At 34.0% G+C, this 17,457-nt stretch overlaps 4 protein-coding genes across 12 annotated transcripts in view; 3 read left to right on the top strand and 1 right to left on the bottom strand.

Moving 5' to 3' along the window:
• The window catches only part of LOC104813703, a 5,998-nt gene extending 4,388 nt beyond the window's left edge, over positions 1 to 1,610 (top strand). For all 3 annotated transcript variants that reach the window (XM_010541419.1, XM_010541420.1, XM_010541421.1), the window contains 2 exons: positions 506 to 942; positions 1,169 to 1,610. In XM_010541419.1, coding sequence (XP_010539721.1) covers positions 506 to 942; positions 1,169 to 1,385 — 654 coding nt within the window. In that variant the 3' untranslated portion in view covers positions 1,386 to 1,610. The remainder of the gene's footprint in view (positions 1 to 505; positions 943 to 1,168) is intronic.
• Positions 1,611 to 5,035: 3,425 nt separating this feature from the next.
• LOC104813701 lies at positions 5,036 to 8,257 on the bottom strand. 6 transcript variants are annotated; one of them, XM_010541413.2, is made up of 9 exons: positions 7,966 to 8,257; positions 7,584 to 7,681; positions 7,185 to 7,267; positions 6,307 to 6,591; positions 6,058 to 6,172; positions 5,855 to 5,936; positions 5,716 to 5,767; positions 5,561 to 5,615; positions 5,036 to 5,282 (listed from the first exon to the last, which is right to left on the bottom strand). In XM_010541413.2, exons 4-9 carry the CDS (start codon positions 6,448 to 6,450, stop codon positions 5,179 to 5,181), a joined length of 552 nt encoding a protein of 183 aa, XP_010539715.1. In that variant the 5' UTR covers positions 6,451 to 6,591; positions 7,185 to 7,267; positions 7,584 to 7,681; positions 7,966 to 8,257; the 3' UTR covers positions 5,036 to 5,178. The 6 variants fall into 6 exon arrangements, with proteins under 6 accessions (XP_010539715.1, XP_010539716.1, XP_010539714.1 ...); XM_010541414.2 differs by having other exon boundaries at positions 7,584 to 7,660; XM_010541412.2 differs by having other exon boundaries at positions 7,584 to 7,646.
• Positions 8,258 to 10,525: 2,268 nt separating this feature from the next.
• Positions 10,526 to 12,698, top strand: LOC104813700 (glycolipid transfer protein 2). Of its 2 annotated transcripts, none has more exons than XM_010541408.2 (6): positions 10,526 to 10,770; positions 10,937 to 10,992; positions 11,603 to 11,667; positions 12,013 to 12,148; positions 12,292 to 12,432; positions 12,533 to 12,698. In XM_010541408.2, exons 1-6 carry the CDS (start codon positions 10,593 to 10,595, stop codon positions 12,566 to 12,568), a joined length of 612 nt encoding a protein of 203 aa, XP_010539710.1. In that variant the 5' UTR covers positions 10,526 to 10,592; the 3' UTR covers positions 12,569 to 12,698. The 2 variants fall into 2 exon arrangements, with proteins under 2 accessions (XP_010539710.1, XP_010539709.1); XM_010541407.2 differs by having other exon boundaries at positions 10,527 to 10,770; positions 11,534 to 11,667.
• A 2,697-nt stretch (positions 12,699 to 15,395) lies between these two features.
• LOC104813699 (glycolipid transfer protein 3-like) lies at positions 15,396 to 17,253 on the top strand. Its single transcript, XM_010541406.2, has 6 exons — positions 15,396 to 15,716; positions 15,886 to 15,940; positions 16,256 to 16,384; positions 16,532 to 16,667; positions 16,755 to 16,904; positions 17,010 to 17,253. Exons 1-6 carry the CDS (start codon positions 15,554 to 15,556, stop codon positions 17,043 to 17,045), a joined length of 669 nt encoding a protein of 222 aa, XP_010539708.1. The 5' UTR covers positions 15,396 to 15,553; the 3' UTR covers positions 17,046 to 17,253.
• Positions 17,254 to 17,457: the final 204 nt, after the last annotated feature.

The raw sequence follows: 17,457 nt of genomic DNA, 5'->3' as shown, positions 1-17,457 counted from the left end.
TTGCTTAATCTGATCAACTGTAACTCAAATAGACATGATTAATTCTTATGGATGGTCCATAGTGAATGAATGCATGTAACTTGATCAAGATATACGATATGCTTGATTGAGTGGGAGCTTCGGGATTGGGATTACATAATCGAATGGATGGTCTATTCGGATTATGTACAATCGCTGCACAAGAAACCAATTAGATCTAGGAGCTCTACGAGTAATGCACTTGTCAAGGCCTAAATCGTACGTGTCATGGGCCATGCCAAAGCTGGGTGTGCCGTATTATCTTGGTGAGAGAAGATGAAGAAATGCCGGTTCTCATAGCTTGAAAGTAGATGCTTGATCTAAGTGTGGTTTCGAAAATCTCTTATTTATGTAATGCTAAGCGTTTACCTTCCATATATATATATATATATATATATATATTTCTAAATTATATTGAAAGACCGAATTCAGTCTGAAGTATCGGAATTCCCTGCTTGTTAACTTGCATCTTTTCTTGTTTTAACAGCTCAAGGACATAGCTGAGAAGTTGCCGCCTGGTGTCTATGACCCAGAGAGCATAAAGCTCACCTGCCTACAGAACGGGTTAGATCAGAACGGTTTTCATATTCCGGAAGCAAATGGGCAGCATCCTTCCAGATCGGATTCAATCACCTCTTCTATATCTTCGGCTGCCCCATTTGAGTTTGCCTCTGGAAATGCATCTTGGTCTGCTTTGCCATCTCCAAAGAACACACCTGGAGCCAATGGACGAGACGAGAATGCAGATCCAAGGATTAGTGATAACGGTTCATCAGCCACCGAGAGGAACGAGTCAGTCCCTTGCCGAGACAATAACGGTAATCAAGTAGAGGCGGAGTGGATCGAGCAGTATGAGCCTGGTGTGTATATAACTCTTGTAGCTCTCTGTGATGGAACCAGAGATCTAAGACGAGTCCGGTTCAGGTAATCAATCCCTCCTAAAACACACTCCTTCCTGTTAGATTCCTTAACCTATTTTCGCATCATCTCCATTGTAGCTGTCATTCAAAGGTGAAACCTTTACAAGAAAGCTGTCGTTGCATGGGAATTTCCCGTCTATCCAGAAATTATCTAAGCGCTGACTGATGATGAATTCGATCATTTTTTTTTCCGGTTCTGATGCTATGAATGAATTCTGATTCTCTTGCAGCCGTCGAAAATTTGGGGAGCATCAAGCTGAGACATGGTGGTCGGAAAACCGTGAAAAGGTGTACGAAAAGTACAATGTTAGAGTGTCGGAGAAATCGGCGGTGGCTTCTGGGAAAGCCGATGGGAATTCTGACCGAGCATTGTCTCCTCCGTCTAATCAAACGCAGAGAGACAGAGAAGAAGATGAACTCCTGTGTGGAACACAAGACTCTAGTTAGAAGAAGAATCTAAACTTTAAAATTTTCTACTTTGGCCCCGTAAGTTTCTGTTTCTCTGTGTCAGACCCCGAGTTTCTTCATTTATCCTCTTTTTTTTTTCTTGTTTTTCTTTGGTCAATTTGGTCCATGTGTAATCTTCACACCATTTTTCATGTCTCTCTTGTATATAGAAAAAAGTTCTCGGACCATTAATGCAAGAAAAAAAAACAGGATTGTGTTCATTAAGTTTGAAGACAACTTTATATATATAATTAGAGATACTCTCTATATTTATTCTTAATAATTGAAAATTTTATGTTCTTTTGTTATATATTGATGTTCTTTTTTCGAAAATTATATATATTAACCTATAAACTATTGCTGCTAAAAAAAATGCAATTTACTGTAACGATCGTGGAAATTTTAATTTCAATGTTTACATAAAATGTTGAATTGTTTTTGTTTTTAGAATTCACAGTTACCCAAAATTTCATCAAATGGTGGATATATGTGTATATATAGTTAAAACAAAAAGATTCATTAATTAAAACATTCTTATCTTTTTATCCAAATGGATTAGCGATGTCAAACGAGCCAGCTCGGACCAACTCGTTTCGAACCAGCTCATTTCAACCCTGTTCATTAAGCCCGTTTTTATTTGGGCCAGAAAATTCCTAATTCAGTCCAAGTCGCTTAACTCGCGAGCCGACTCTCGAGCCGGTTCATATTTTTCTAAATACCTAAAAAAAATCATATCAAATTATATAAAATATACATCAACATAAAAAGAATATATCAATACATCCAAATTATACTTATATTCACAATCATAATCCATATACAAAAAATCATCTTCAAATAGATAAAATCACAATCCATCCATGTACAAAAAACCATTTTCAGATTCTAATCCATCCATGTACGATCAGATCCTAATCCATGTACAAAAAACCATCTTCAGATCCGAATCCATACATACAAAATTATTTCCAATACAAAATATCATACCGAACAATATCAACACTTTCAAATTTCAACGTAAGAATTTTTTTTACTTCAACTCTCGAGCCCGCTCGTTCGTGGCAAGTTGGCTCACTGAACCCTTTTATTTGGGTTCAGATATTCTTGGCTCGGCTCGGTAAAAAACTAACCTAAATCGACTCACTTTTGAGTCAAATTATATGTTTCCATGTGACTAATTATACTATATATACATATATATAGCGCAGGTGTTTAATATTATTAATAATGTAACATATGAAAAAATGCATTGAATTGTGAACAAAGTTGTACATGAAGTACAGAAAAAATCGAGTAACTAAAATTAAACTCTTGCATGCACTAATCAATCAATGAACATATGCAATCAATAAGAAATTAAAAAAAAAAATTGCAATTTGCTTAGCCACCAAATACGAAGAGATCATCAAAATGCTCATTTAACTCCAACAATGGCGTCATCGTCACCATTGAATAAGATGACAATCAATTTGTAAACCTCTATCTCCATCAGAGGCTAAAAAAAATCCAACAATATGTATGAAGATACTGTACATGATGATTCAATCACGGTAACCAATCAAGAATCATTTTCTTTTCTGAAATGGTCTTGAGAATGAGGACGTGGCTGATGATGAGGAACAGGAGTTATGTCATTGGAGAAGGGAAGACCGGTCGGATCGGTCGCCGGGAGAAAGATCGGCGGCATGGGTTCCGGTAACAGAATCGCTGGATACTGTTGTTCTTGTTGATGATGAAAAACCTCCATCCCTTCCAAAAACCCTAATTCGTTGTTAGATTGATTCCTGATCAGAAAAGAAGACGACGAAGATATCGAACCATCATTAAACTGCGTCGTTTCACTAGGCGCCATCGTTGGAATAGCAGAGGTAAAAGAAGAAGAAGAAGAAGAAGACGAAGACGTCGTTTCTGTGGACGGGGGTTTGCCAGTGAGACGTTGAACCAATGCCTTGAAGTCGCTAGGGTTTGTGTGGATGATCTTTGGCGACAACTCGTATCTAATCAACGGAGATCTCGGCGGCCGAGTAGATTTTCGGCGGTGGTGCGGCGGCGGCGGCGGAGGCGGCGGAGGAGGAGCTTCTTGGCGGTGGTGGTGAGGCGGAGGCGACGGAGGTGGTGCTTGGTGGTGGTGGTGCGGCGGAGGAGGAGAAGCTTCTTGGAGGTGGTGGTGGTGCGGCGAAGGAGCTCCTAGGTAGTGGTGTTGCGGTGGAGGAGTTTCTCGGTAGTCGTTCTGCGGCAGAGGAGGATAAGCTTCTTGGCGGTGGTGGTGGTGGTGCGACGGAAGAAGAGGAAGAAGAACTTCTTGGCGGTGGTAGTGTGGCAGCGGCGGCGGAGGAGGAAGAAGAACTTCTTGGTGGTGGTGGTGCGGCGGAGTAGGAAGAACTTGTTGGTGGTAGTGCGGCGGCGGCGGAGGAAGAACTTCCTGGTGGTGGTGGTGGTGGTGCAGCGGCGGAGGAAGAGGAGAAGCTTCTCGGAGGTGGTGGTGGTGCGACGGCGCAAGCGGTGGTTTCTGGATCTTGTGAGAATCTTTTCTGATTCTCAACGGACCAAGATTATCTCTTGATCTATTCGCGGGAGAATTCTCCGATGGGTCCATCTCAAGAATCTACCGTACATAATAATGTATGGTAATTTGGGCTTTATATATTTATATAAATTAATGGGAATATCCAAAAATAATACCTCAACTTTTTCAATTTTCACAAAATAAAATCTAAACTTTGTTTTTTATCAAATAAAACCTCAACTTCATTTTTCAGTCAATGATAAACCTGAACTTTATAATTTTTGTCATTTTTAACTCTATTGCTGACGTGGCGTTACGACATCCTACGTGACAAATCAATACTTTGACCGTATTTGACACATCATGGTTGACATGTCACGATATCAGAACGTCATATCAACAATATGGTTAAAAATGATAAAGATTATAAAGTGCAGGGTTATTTTTTACTGAAAAATGAAGGTGAAATTTTATTTGATAAAAAACAAAGTTTAAGTTTTATTTTTTTAACTATTCGGTTGCCTTTTCATGTACTAATATATATATATGAAACACTCCCGTGAATACATTAATATTGGTAGTGGTGGCGTAAACATCCAAATTAAAGAAAGGCATATAAATAAACCTTGTGGATAAAAAACCCTAAGCAAACAAAACAAGGCTTATCGAGCCGGGTCAAATTATATGGTCACCATCATCTTGATAAAAGGAATCTATGGACTATTTATTATCCTTAAAGATATCTAATATATATTCTTTCCCATTATTTGAGGAGGGGTATTCATTTTCGAGAGATTTAGTTGGATCAAAAATTCCGGTAATTGACACATCCATTGGCAAAAACTAATATTCTAACTCACGTGGTTAATCCGGAAACGTGTTTTGTATTTCGTACTCGTTAAAAATACACACAAAAAAAGAAGAAGAGAAAAATAGAGAGAGAGAGAGAGCTGAGTCCAACAATGTGGGAAGTCAAGAAGACACGGAAACATGGGAAAAGTCAAGGTGTTGAAGTTGCGGATCGTGAAGGTTCAACCCCAGGGCCCTGAAGACGAGTTCAATATTCCGCCAGAAAGCTATTTGAAAGTCTTTCGCAAAACCTCAGGAGTCGCTATTTGCTTGACGAGTTAACACGTAATTTAGGTTAAATTCTGAATGAATTTATGCATTAATTAAAAATTCCGAATAAATGGGCGTAAAACCCAACCAGACATTGTTATTTCCGGGGATGAGCTTACGAATACAACAAGTAAACAAAAGAAAAGAGTAGTAATGAATAATGATTATTCATTTCTTGGGTCTATCATCTTTTGTCTTGGAGGCAAGAAGGTCAAGAAGCATTTGAAGTCCTCCTCCTCCTCCACCTCTGCCTTGCATCTTCTGCAGCAACCCTGTTTATATATATATACATATATACACATTTTCAAAACCCAATCGGCCATTTTCCTCTACCCAAAACTTTGTTTAAAAAAAAAAACACAATCCGTGATAGGGATATGAATGAAACTCAGACGGGTGAGAACCCTTTGTTTATTACTTACTCTTCCTTCAATTATAATACCGAAAAAGCTATAAGCATATTTTTGTCTGAACCCATGTCTAATAACATCTAGTTATGATCAATATGCATGGAAACGCTAATAGTCAAGAGTGATGATCATTAACATACCATCAGCCGCCATGGGAAAGTTGTCGAACATTGAACTGGCTCCCTTGAGTACTTTCTGATGGAATAATATGAAACGAAACTAATGTGATAAACATTTAACATCCATGATCGTATATGTATGATAACAAGTGTGCACGTTATAATTCCTTAATTACCAGAACCAACTCCCCAGGCTTCACCGGAAGTTCCTCCAGTCCAATAATTTTCCTGCACAAAGGGTAGTAAGTTTTTCATGATGGCACATCCGGATTAAGAGTCTTCACTACCAGAAAATAGTAATCTAAATCACAAGACCTGATGAAGAGCTTTCCTTGATTTGGTTCGCACTCGAAGAAAAAGCAGCAGGTGGTGAAGGGTATCTCTTTCGTTTTCCATTCTGCAGAAATCCGACCGTTTGGATTCGAAGGTATATTAAAAAGCATTATCTATCAATTTGGAAGCCTACACCAAAATCAAATATGTTCTCTTGTAAGCTAAGAAATACCTATCCAACATACCTAGATGCCATGACACAGTAGCAGTGAACTTCTCCTGTTCTGTCAATGTGTCAATGGCAAAACGAACATTTGGTCCCATCGCATCCATCACGTCGGTGAGGAAGTTTATAACATTCTGCATATCGCCAATTAATAAAAGTCTTATCAAATTATTGCAAACTCTACAAACCAACGTGGAAGAAAAGATAATTGGCAGATTTCAAATAAGGGACACTATCTTTCAGTAACTAGAAAATAATTAAAATAAACCTGTTTTCCACCAAAGGGCATGTAGAAGATGAGGTCCATAAATAAACAATCTTCTGCAAGAAGGAGGTTTAGTTTCTTCACATCCTTGGCATTCATGGCACTGCAGAAGTCCCGAATTAAATCGGATGTTGGGTATGGTGGCATCACTTCAGGAGTTGTCTCAAACAAACCACCATTGTTGTTCCTGCAAACCAGCTTCCGTGGCTTGCCTCCTTTAGCCCTTTTACCTGCATTTACTTCCTTTTGTCTCCACAGCGGTGGATGTGAACATATGGGACTAGAAAGCTGTTTTCGGAAAAGCGAGTTGTCAGAAGAATTATCATGGCAATGCAATGAAACAGAGAACGAGTAACTGTTTTTCCCAGGGTACAGCAAAGTGCCTACGGGAATTTTGATTGGATAAGCCATAGAAAGTTAAGGCTGAAATGACAAATATGAGTTGCATATTTATGGAACATTTCAGGCCTGTTTAACTCTTAGAACATTGCTGGTTAGACAAGGAATGAATCACATTTTAAGGGCCAAGGGAAGCAAGGTAATATAAGACAGTCTTACTTTACAGAAAATAGAGCATCTACACTTTCTCGTATGCCTTATAAGGATGTTACTTCTTACAAGAGAAAGGAATAAGATCATTTCCAGGAGGAAAAATGAATTTTGTTTAGTCCGATATAGAAAGATAAAAGGTATAAGTTTGTGTTGTTTAGAAACTCTATTATTTTCTTTTTAAGATGTCCAAAAGTGTTTTCACTAGAGGAGCACCAAGAAGAAATGATAACTTCGTACAATGAATGGCATGACTGAACACATGTTGCGAATAATAAGCTTATTGGCATCACTTCCCTCAAGTATGTTACAAGTAACAACAGAAAACAAACCTTTCTGTGACACGTTCATTATCGCTGGACCGAGAAACATCAAACAGACTGTGATACACCAGCTCAAATGGCCTACAGCCGTCCTGTGCCAAAATCGAACAATATACATGTGAGGGAAGAAGAAACCGAGGAGTTAAGGGTTTCCAAACATAGACAGATTGTATTGCAGCAGCAAAGGGGCCCGTGATGTAACTCTTAGAACTAGCCTACAGGAAGATAAACATCTGCTTGTGTTCAAGCATATGCTAATATGACTGGAACAGCTTACTATCATCTTTCAGCAATTAAACGGACACGATTTCACAGGACAAACAAGAGGGCGTGCATTGCTTCTACTTCCATTTTCTGTCAAAGAAATTTGTCATATCTGAAAGGACAGAAAGATCAGGACTTTTCTACCTTCCTGAATGAGAAAAATTCCAGAGCACAGACAGATCCAAATTCTCTTGCAGCCTCTTGTAACTGAAGTGAAAACTCTATCAGAAAATAAGCATCATCTACAGATAATGTCCAAGAAGAACGCAGTTATAAACAAGGAAATAAGTACTTGAAAACTCTTGCGGCTTCTGCCATGAAACGGAGATTCGTTTGGGACAGTCATATAACATCACATTGTTAAGAAGAAATTTGCATCTGGACATACTCACCCACACAAAATCATAGCCAATTACACAAATTTCAACAGAGTTAGGGCAATAAGAACGGTCATCATTGGCCGGAGATCTATGAGCCTATATACACAAACACATATATGAACTTGCATTTGCATATACGAGCTTACCTCATAATGTGGAGATACTCCTCAGTTTACTCTACGCACGCGACTCGGATCCGGCGGCACGAATTGTGACGAGCCTCGACGCAGGTGCATCGCGTCTCAGCCGCAGCGGATAGAAACCCACCGACGTCGGAGGATCGAAGAACGAGAGTCACCGGCCGAAGATTGCTAACGTGCGCTCACCGTACGCCATGTCAGTCACGGCGGTAACGGCGGCCAACATCGTCTCCGCTGGTCCGTCCTTCTGGAGAGGATTCCGACGCTTAGATGGATGCCGGAAGGAAAAAGTGGACACGCGTCGATTTTCAGTAAAGTGGTAGAAGGTGTAATTTCACTAGAAATTGCAGGTTGTTCTGTAGGTCGATGACACGTGTCGGTTTCTCGATACAGTGGCACAAGCCGTAATTTCACTCAAAATAAAGAGTTAATTCGGTTGGACGGAAATTTATGTAATGGGCGGAATTACAAATTTAGCCCAAACTTAAACTATCGTCACGACATTCATGATCCCTCACGACATCCAAGATAGAACTATAACCTGTTTTAAATATAAAATCAAATTAAACGAATTTATAAAAAAAAAGAAGATTTCTTTAGAAAAGAAATACGTTTTAATTAAAACTAAATCTAAACGGAATTCATATATTTTTGGAATTAATATAAAATATTATTTTTAATAATAAAACAATAAACTTAAAATGTAATGAAGATGATTATACCACTCGACGATAATCAGTGGCCCTATAAAATATGTTTATGTATTGATAGCTAGTTCATAATTTGACAAAAAATAAAGAATAAGAAAAATGATATTGAAACCGGACATATAAATTAGAAAGGAATAAATGATAACGTAATGTCTTATCTTAAGTCCCATTAAAAAACGCCATTGAAATTTGAAACAAACCAAACATTTTATTATTTATTATGGTTGATGATGATAATAATAATATATATATATTGCTTCAAGTGATGTTAGAGGTGATGCAAGCTTTTGCTATCAACTTGGAATTATATGTATCGTATGTGAGTCATTCGCTACCAATTTATGGGTATTCCACCCAATAATTTTAAAATATTTTATTTTGTTTTTAAATAAAATTTTTAAGTTAATAATATTTTATTAAGTCTTTAAAATCATATGTTTTTTTCATACATGATGTGTTAAAAACTTTTATTCAACTTATTAAAAAAATGAATATATATATGTATATATATATGTGTGTGTGTTGCAATGTATTTGGAAATATTTCTATGTTAATTATTTGTTTTCCTCTGAGGGAATTAATAAAATTGGATTAACCCGTATTTTAAGGTTTAATTATATCAGGATTAAAGTTGTCCAATGTATAATGGACATGATGTTTGTTTGTGGGAATAAGCATCCAATGAAATAAAATGTTGGGAAGAAGATTCTTTTTCTTACATCCTTGCATGCCTCTATACGACCTCATGGAGCCTTGAGTCTTGACCCATCAAATTTTTATTTTCCTTTTTTTTTCAATAGTAAATTCGACTTTCCAATAATGTATGAGAATAATACGGTATTTTAATTCCGATCATCCATTTGAATTTTATTTTTAAATCTTGTCTTTATAATGGTCGGTTTGACTCTCAAAACGAAAACCAATTTCAGTGGACTATATTTAATTTACATCAATTCTATACTATGATAATTATTTTTGTGAGATGTTTTGAAGGGACATTGGCATTTTTTATAACTATTTTTTTTTTATCAATTTAAATTTTTTTTGAAAAACAAGATTAATTCGTCCTGTGAGATAGAATAAAATTTTGAATCAGAAAAAATTTAGAAATGTGAAAATTTGACAAATTACGAATTCTATAAATTATTGGTAATAGTATTTGAAAGAAGATAATTTAAGATACTGGATATTATACTTCATATACTCATTTAGTTTTAGATATAAACAAGTCGGACAGATTTAAATATTAAAAATATATAGGATAAGTTTGAATATTTTTTGTGTTCTGATTTGATTTTAGGGATTTCAAGACTTATTTCTCTTTTGTAGTTGATAAGAAATAATATTAGTGAGTCTGATCAACTAATTAATAACTGAATAAGTTTGCATAAAAAAAATAAACAATTGGTATTTAAACATATAATATAAAAACCACAAATAAGTACACAGAAATCATTTGGTTAAATATTAAAACTGCAAAAAAAAAAATCATCCCATCAAGGTCAAACACTAAGTCACCATCATCTTGATTAGGGAATCTATGAAATATAAATACGGTTACATATGGTTATGATATTTATAATAATTTATTTATAAACACACATTATCTCACACAATGAGGGATTATGTAGTTCTCCCAAGTTTCCTTCTCTAAGTGTAAATTAACAACCAAAAAAATTATCACCTTCCAATAAGAAAATATTTATTATATATGCATAGAAAAAGTTGAAATTCCTTTTTATTATTTTCTCTCCTTGAGAAAACATAAATTAAAATAACACCAAATTGATAAAAAAAAAGTCAAACCCAGTTTTTTTTTTTTTTTTTTTTTTGCGGCTACAAATATATACATGACAGAGACACTCAAACAATAGACTTAGTTGAAAGAAGAAGAAGAAGAGACAGAACCGCAGGGGGGCGAGCATGAAGAGGAAGAGATGCGAAATGATGGAGAAGAAGAAGAAGAAGAAGACAGAGATAAGATCCGCCATTGAAGAGCTCTCTGTTCTCATCATAACCAAATCTCCGGATGATTCGGAAGCCATCAACATACCCTTAAAACCTCTTCTCTCTTTCTGCAACTTGATCATACAAGTTCTTGGTCTGCATAAATTTGTTCTTCTTCTTAATCTTCTGATGATGATTATTTCTCTGTTTGTTGATTAATTAACCAAAGAACAAGAGAATAAGAATTCCCATGTCTTTATCTTGAAGATAAGATCACTGTTTTGGTCATCACGGGTTCACTGTTTTGTTGTGCTTTGTAGATAAGATTGGACCGACAATGGCTGTTCTCCGACAAGATATCGATCAAAATATCCAGGTAAAGATAATCAATTAGCATTAAACAATTTTTTTTCCCTATTTTTATTGTCATAATTAGCATTGTCGAAGTCCATTAATTAAACATGATACTCTCTCTCTCTATATATATATATATGTATATATGTTACGAAATACCAAGGAACAACTATAGAAATTTCCTTTTACTAGTCCATGCCGATATATTATAAAAATTCGCAAAATTATTTATGAAAATTATGTTTTATTACGATGAATTCCGTCGTTATTTCTCCATTCTGTTGGTAATATGTAATGATCGATATAATATTAGTATATGTGTGTGTTAATGCTATACCTAATATTAATCTTATAAAGGTAACGCTACTTTATATTTTGAAGGAGACACCCAATAATTTCACCTTTTAGTCTCTTTTTTCATTGGCAGTTTTGTCAATTCATAGAAGAATTTGTATGTAAAAATGGATGGACCTTGTTTTTCTTTGCTTCATTTTTTCTTCTAATTATTATTATTTTTATGTGTACATATATTTAAATTCATCTCTTTTTTTTTTTGTTCGTAGAAATTAGAGAAGCTATGTGAATCTAATCCTCATTGTGTTCATGCCAATTTGGTCGAGATTCTGAAAAAGGAAGGAGAAGAAGGGGTTTCCAAGATGAGTAATAGCTGCAGTAGAGCAGTTCTTTGGCTCACTAGGTAACAATCCCAATTCAATATTCTTCACGTTATATATAGAACATATATATATATATATATGTGATCGTTTCTTGAATGTATACATTATATTAGAATATCTGCATATTCCTTATAACTTAATTAGGAGGGTTTTAGTATAATATTGTTTCTGTAACGTTCCAAAGCTAATATTTGTAAATATAAATGCGGATCACCAATGATGATATAAGTGTCCATTATATCTATGTATTCAAACATTGAATATAGACACCTAGAATCTTCGTAGAAATATTTCTCTGCTTCTATTTTAATATATATGCGGAATGGGTTTTTTTTGGTGAAAAATGAATATTTGTTTGCGTATAGAACAATGGATTTTACGACGGCGTTATTGCAAAGACTGTCGGAAGATGTGTCACGGAACATAGAAGAAGCCGTAGAAGAATGCTACATCGCGACTTTGAAGCCATGGCATGGATGGATCTCTTCCGCTGCTTTCAAAGTATAATCTTGAAATTGCATCAAATATTATTTTCATTTTCTTTTAAATTTATATATACCGTACAAAACATGTATTTGCGCGTACCTTCTCTATATTTTATATTCGTCTATTTTTTTAAAATATTTATAATCCCGATTTCGTAGGTGGCGTTGAGGCTCGTACCGGATAACAAAACGCTAATGAGCGCGATTGCAGAGGACGAGAGCCTTGAAGAGCTCAAAGAAGACATGGAAACCCTAGTTTCGTTACTCGAACCAATCCTAAGAGACATCCATTCGGTTCTGGTAAGGACCAACAAACAAATTAATTCATCATTTTTTTTGTACATTATTCTCTTTTTAATATTGTTTTTGATAATTTTATAAACATTTCGTTTTTATTCAGGAGCGATACGAGTTGAACAGGATAAGATCAACATGAGAGACTGATAGGAAGAAAAGATTTGACACGTCATAAAATTATATAATTATATAGTTTTAATTGTATAGTTTCTTTTTTCTTTTTTCTTATTCTAATTTAATTGTATCTTCTTTTTCATGTGATTTTGTGTGTGTGTGTGTGTGTATATATATATATATATATATTGATAGAACTTAAAAAGATAATAATAGACAAATAAAAACCTTATGTATAGCAAAAGCAATTTTCCAAAACGATACTAAAACCAGAAATATCTCATAACATAAAGTATATATTAAGCTATTGAGCTTAACAAATATATAATTAGTTTATAGATGATAAAATTAATTGATCCCATCTAACAACGATAAGAGTTTACATGATCTTAATTTATCTCTTAAAATACATGATTTTCCATATAAATTACAGAAAATATAGAAGAGGGGTTATATATATATACACATATACATATTGTAGAGAAAATTATTGGATAAAGGAAAAGAAAGAGATTTAATTTTGGTATGATATTACATATTATATGTATTTGATCCCTCTCCGATTCGTTCCGATTCGACTCTCGTTTGACCAGAACGAGAATTGTCCCTCCGCGTTTTCAAAACTTCGGCTTCTTCCAACTTCAAGAGACTCTACTTCTCTTAGAGGTTTTGCTGAATACAACCAACAAATGATATACTAATTCGACTTTTCTATAATTATTTGGACGTTTTCTTATTAACGTGTCACATCTTATCCTCAATTGATAAATTTATTTACGGGAAGGTAATAAGTAATTATATATTTACAGAAGTTTTGAGCACTCACACAATGGAAAAAGCATCTTAAATCCGTCACTATTCGTTATATAAGATTAATTAATCACTTAGTTATTCTTCAATATTATAAACTGCAACCTTCTTGTTATTTGGAAAAAACAATTACAACTCTACATCATTAATGCATTAGATTAGTTAGCAGGTATTCTAATTTTGTCATATTCATGGGTGTCTATATTCTATATAAGATAAGACCTTTGGAATATATATGTCATATGATTTTAAATGTAAACCATTTTGAACCACTTGATTGATGAAAACGTCTTTATCGTACCAAATGTTTTGGTTTAAAAATTTAGCCAGATAGAGTTGAGAACGGCCACATCTCCATAAATTAGTACATAATATTTACTTTAAAAGTATAATTGTTATATAATTACATGTCAGTTCTATCCGGAAGTAAATTAAAATGTAAGAATCTTTTGAGTATTCACACTACGGGGTGGAGAAGCAATTTGGCATCTAGTTACAGATGAGCCAGTAATTAGTTTCTTAATTAAATCAATCTAATTTTTTATTGGTCATAATTTTATAATATTCATAATCCAGTATACTTCCTTTAAATATAAAAATAATGTAAAATAAAGATAGAATAAACCGTACCTTCTATTTATGTCGTTAGGTGTTCTATTTGTATCATGTGGATAGATGTCTACAAAGACCCTATGGATAGGGTCACTTGGATCGGGCATTGTACTATTGAAAATATTACAAATAATATCAATATAATATATTGATAATTTTGATAATATATGTAATTATATTGAAAAAAGGTAAAAAATAAATATATAATAATATAGTTTTAAAAATAAAATAAAACAGATTTTAAGTTACGAAACAGAATCGTTATTTAATACAATAAAGGAAAATGAAAAATAAAAATCATGTATAGAAAAATATTATAAATGAAACCTTATATCATTAACTAATATATATATATATGGGGAAAACAAGAACTGAAAGGAAAATAAGATGAAGTAAAAGGAAAATAAAAAATGAAAGGAAAAAAAAAAGAGAGTAAAAAGTATAAGAAATGTATAAAAAAAACTAGTTTTTTTTTCTTTGACCTATTTTTAAATTTTTTGTATTTCGATTTATTCCGCTAAAAATAAAATGATGTATGCTTCCTGTGCGTGGTCAGTCTTTGGCTAATATTTATACGTATACAGCATAAATTTAATAAGAAATGCATAATGTTACGGTGATAATGATTAGATTCATGAATCGGGCTATAAAAATTTGGGAGTTGAAAATTTAAATCGTAGAGTAAAATAGGAAACTGATTAAAGATTCCCTCAAATAATGTGTAGGTTCATCCGCTATCCACCGGCATGTTTGATGGATTCCGTACAAAGTGCATTTATGGTACCAAGAATGCCCTTTTTCACTAAACAATAATAAAAACAAATAATCATCATGTCTTTTTTTTTTTTCATTTTGACGTTGAGTTTTAAAATATTTACGCCTAACATTTGGAGTTCTCCTTGTTATTTGGAGAATCTGTTTTTGTTATTTAATATATTCCATATATAATTTGTATGGAATTTTTAAGAAGTAATTTAAGAATAATTTGTATATGTTATTTAATAATCTCAAGAATACAACTGCCCCACTTTCTCCATGTATAACACAACACACAAAACGACATGCCGACACGTGTACACAGATATATATATATATATATATATATATATATATATAGGTGTGTGCGTATACGCGTACTTGTGTTTAATTTATATGAATACATTAATATTGGTAGTGGTGGCGTAAACATCCAAATTAAAGAAAGGCATATAAATAAACCTTGTGGATAAAAAACCCTAAGCAAACAAAACAAGGCTTATCGAGCCGGGTCAAATTATATGGTCACCATCATCTTGATAAAAGGAATCTATGGACTATTTATTATCCTTAAAGATATCTAATATATATATATGTATGTATGTATGTATGTATGTACGCTCTTATTCACACACACACATATATTGTATATATCCTTGTGGGTGTCATTGAGTTTCAGACAGCGGAGGTATTAATACCGCTGTCATGTTCCATTTTTCTCTCCCTCCTAAATCCCTAATCCCATCAAATATAATAAATTGGTCCTTTCCGTATTTCTTGTTTACATAAGGCATATACACACAAATATACGTGTGTATATATACTTGAGAAGATGAAAAGAAAGAGGTGTGAGATGGAGAAGAAGACAGAAATAAGATCCGCCATTGAAGAGCTCTCTGTTCTCATCATAACGAAATCGGGAGATAACATGGAAGCCATCAACATACCCTTAAAGCCTCTTCTCTCTTTCTGCAACTCAGTCATCCAATTTCTTGGTCTGTATCATCTAATAGTTTACCCTATATTTATGGTGTGTGTGTATATACATATCTATATCATTCTCGGTTCCCAAAAAAAGCAAGTTATATATATATATATATATATATGATGTTTTCGAATCTCATTGTGTTCAACGCATAACTCGAGTGATGTCGTTCACTACAGATAAGATTGGACCGACAATGGCTGTTCTCCGACAAGACATTGATCAAAACATTAAGTTAAATCAAAGATAAATATAATCTGTAACCATATATATTATATATACACACACAATACAGTATAGGACAAACAATTAGCACGAAACATGTGTGTGTATATATATATATATATATATATATTGTATATCGTTGTCCAATAATTTCAATTCTTGGATACACTCGACTGGACTCATGTTGCATGGACCCTCTCCAGTCACCTTTGGTTGCTGTCAAGGGCATTTTCGTGAACCTCTAAAATGGGCGGACCATGGTTTTCCCCCTCTTTTATTTCATATTTCATTATTAAACTTTGCTTTAAATATTTTGGTGTAGAGAATAGAGAAGCTTTGCGAATCTGATCCTCGTGTCTACTCCAATCTGGTTGAGATTCTCAAGAAGGAGAAAGAAGATGGAGTTTCCAAGAAGGCTGATAGTTGCAGCAGGTCAATTCTTTGGCTCACAAGGTATTTTATTTCATAAATATATATTCTTATGTCTATTAAGTTGTTTTTTTATATATAATCGATCGGTTTTAAACTATTTTTAGACGTTCAATTAACTTTAAAAAATTTAAATTATTAACAAACGATTTTTTTTTGTTGTATATTTAGAACCATGGATTTCACTGCGGCGTTATTGCAAAGATTGGCAAATGATACGTCACATAACATGGAACAAGCCATCGAGGAATGCTACGTTGCAACTTTGAAGCCATGGCATGGATGGATCTCTTCTGCTGCTTTCAGAGTAAAATTGAAATACAAATCATATGCTATAACATTTTTTTAAATAATTTTTTTTTGTTATAATTGTGGGTTTGGTCGGTCGAATCAGGTGGCTCTCAAACTCGTACCAGATCGCAACACATTCATCAACGCCTTGTCCGCAAAAGACGAGGGCTTCGAGTTCGAGACTCTCCAAGCGGACATGGCAACTCTAACTTCATTCCTCGTACCTGTTCTGCAAGACATCCATTCTGTCTTGGTATAAATATGCTTTTTTAAATCACTTAATTATTATACAACCCACAAAATTTTGTTGTATAATATGTGGTATAACGTATGTTTCTTCGCGTTTTTTTTTTTGCAGGAATTATACGATTTGGACCGACTGAAATCGACGTGAGAGTCAAAACTGCATGAAATGAAAATCTAATATTGTATTTGTTATAGAACTAATTACTTACTGTACAGTTTCTTTCCAATGGGTTGATTTAATTTATTTATTTTCATTGTGAAATTGCAAGTATTATATGTATGTATGTACACACATGGTCATGACTATCATATGTAAAAGTATTCGTGTATGCATGTCACATAAAATTGTATTCATACATCTGACTATATATGTATATTCAATTTCCTCATATTATATATGTATAAACACGACTTTCTTCGATTTTGTTCCATAAAATTTATTTATTTTTTACTCGAATCATTAAAAACATTATGTATTGTAGAAAAAAAAAAGTCATGGCCCTCAAAAGTTAAAACTAAGATTTAAATATAACCTAGTTCCAAATATGGCTGTTTTTTTT

The sequence above is a fragment of the Tarenaya hassleriana genome, unplaced genomic scaffold, assembly GCF_000463585.1.
Source record: "Tarenaya hassleriana unplaced genomic scaffold, ASM46358v1 Cleome20, whole genome shotgun sequence".
Lineage (NCBI taxonomy): Eukaryota > Viridiplantae > Streptophyta > Magnoliopsida > Brassicales > Cleomaceae > Tarenaya > Tarenaya hassleriana.
The sequence above is the reverse complement of the archived record's forward strand: the minus strand, read 5'-3'. Positions and strand labels throughout refer to the sequence as shown.

Excerpts from the sequence above, each read along its gene's own strand:
- LOC104813701 (XM_010541411.2), bottom strand. The coding sequence starts at position 6,714 with ATGGCTTATCCAATCAAAATTCCCGTAGGCACTTTGCTGTACCCTGGG. Across the intron at positions 5,937-6,057 it reads TACTGTGTCATGGCATCTAG|AATGGAAAACGAAAGAGATA; the intron begins GTATGTTGGATA and ends GGATTTCTGCAG. Across the intron at positions 5,616-5,715 it reads AGCCTGGGGAGTTGGTTCTG|AAAGTACTCAAGGGAGCCAG; the intron begins GTAATTAAGGAA and ends TTATTCCATCAG.
- LOC104813700 (XM_010541407.2), top strand. The coding sequence starts at position 10,593 with ATGAAGAGGAAGAGATGCGAAATGATGGAGAAGAAGAAGAAGAAGAAG. Across the intron at positions 10,771-10,936 it reads CTTGATCATACAAGTTCTTG|ATAAGATTGGACCGACAATG; the intron begins GTCTGCATAAAT and ends TGTGCTTTGTAG. Across the intron at positions 12,433-12,532 it reads GAGACATCCATTCGGTTCTG|GAGCGATACGAGTTGAACAG; the intron begins GTAAGGACCAAC and ends GTTTTTATTCAG.
- LOC104813699 (XM_010541406.2), top strand. The coding sequence starts at position 15,554 with ATGAAAAGAAAGAGGTGTGAGATGGAGAAGAAGACAGAAATAAGATCC. Across the intron at positions 16,668-16,754 it reads TCTCTTCTGCTGCTTTCAGA|GTGGCTCTCAAACTCGTACC; the intron begins GTAAAATTGAAA and ends CGGTCGAATCAG. Across the intron at positions 16,905-17,009 it reads AAGACATCCATTCTGTCTTG|GAATTATACGATTTGGACCG; the intron begins GTATAAATATGC and ends TTTTTTTTGCAG.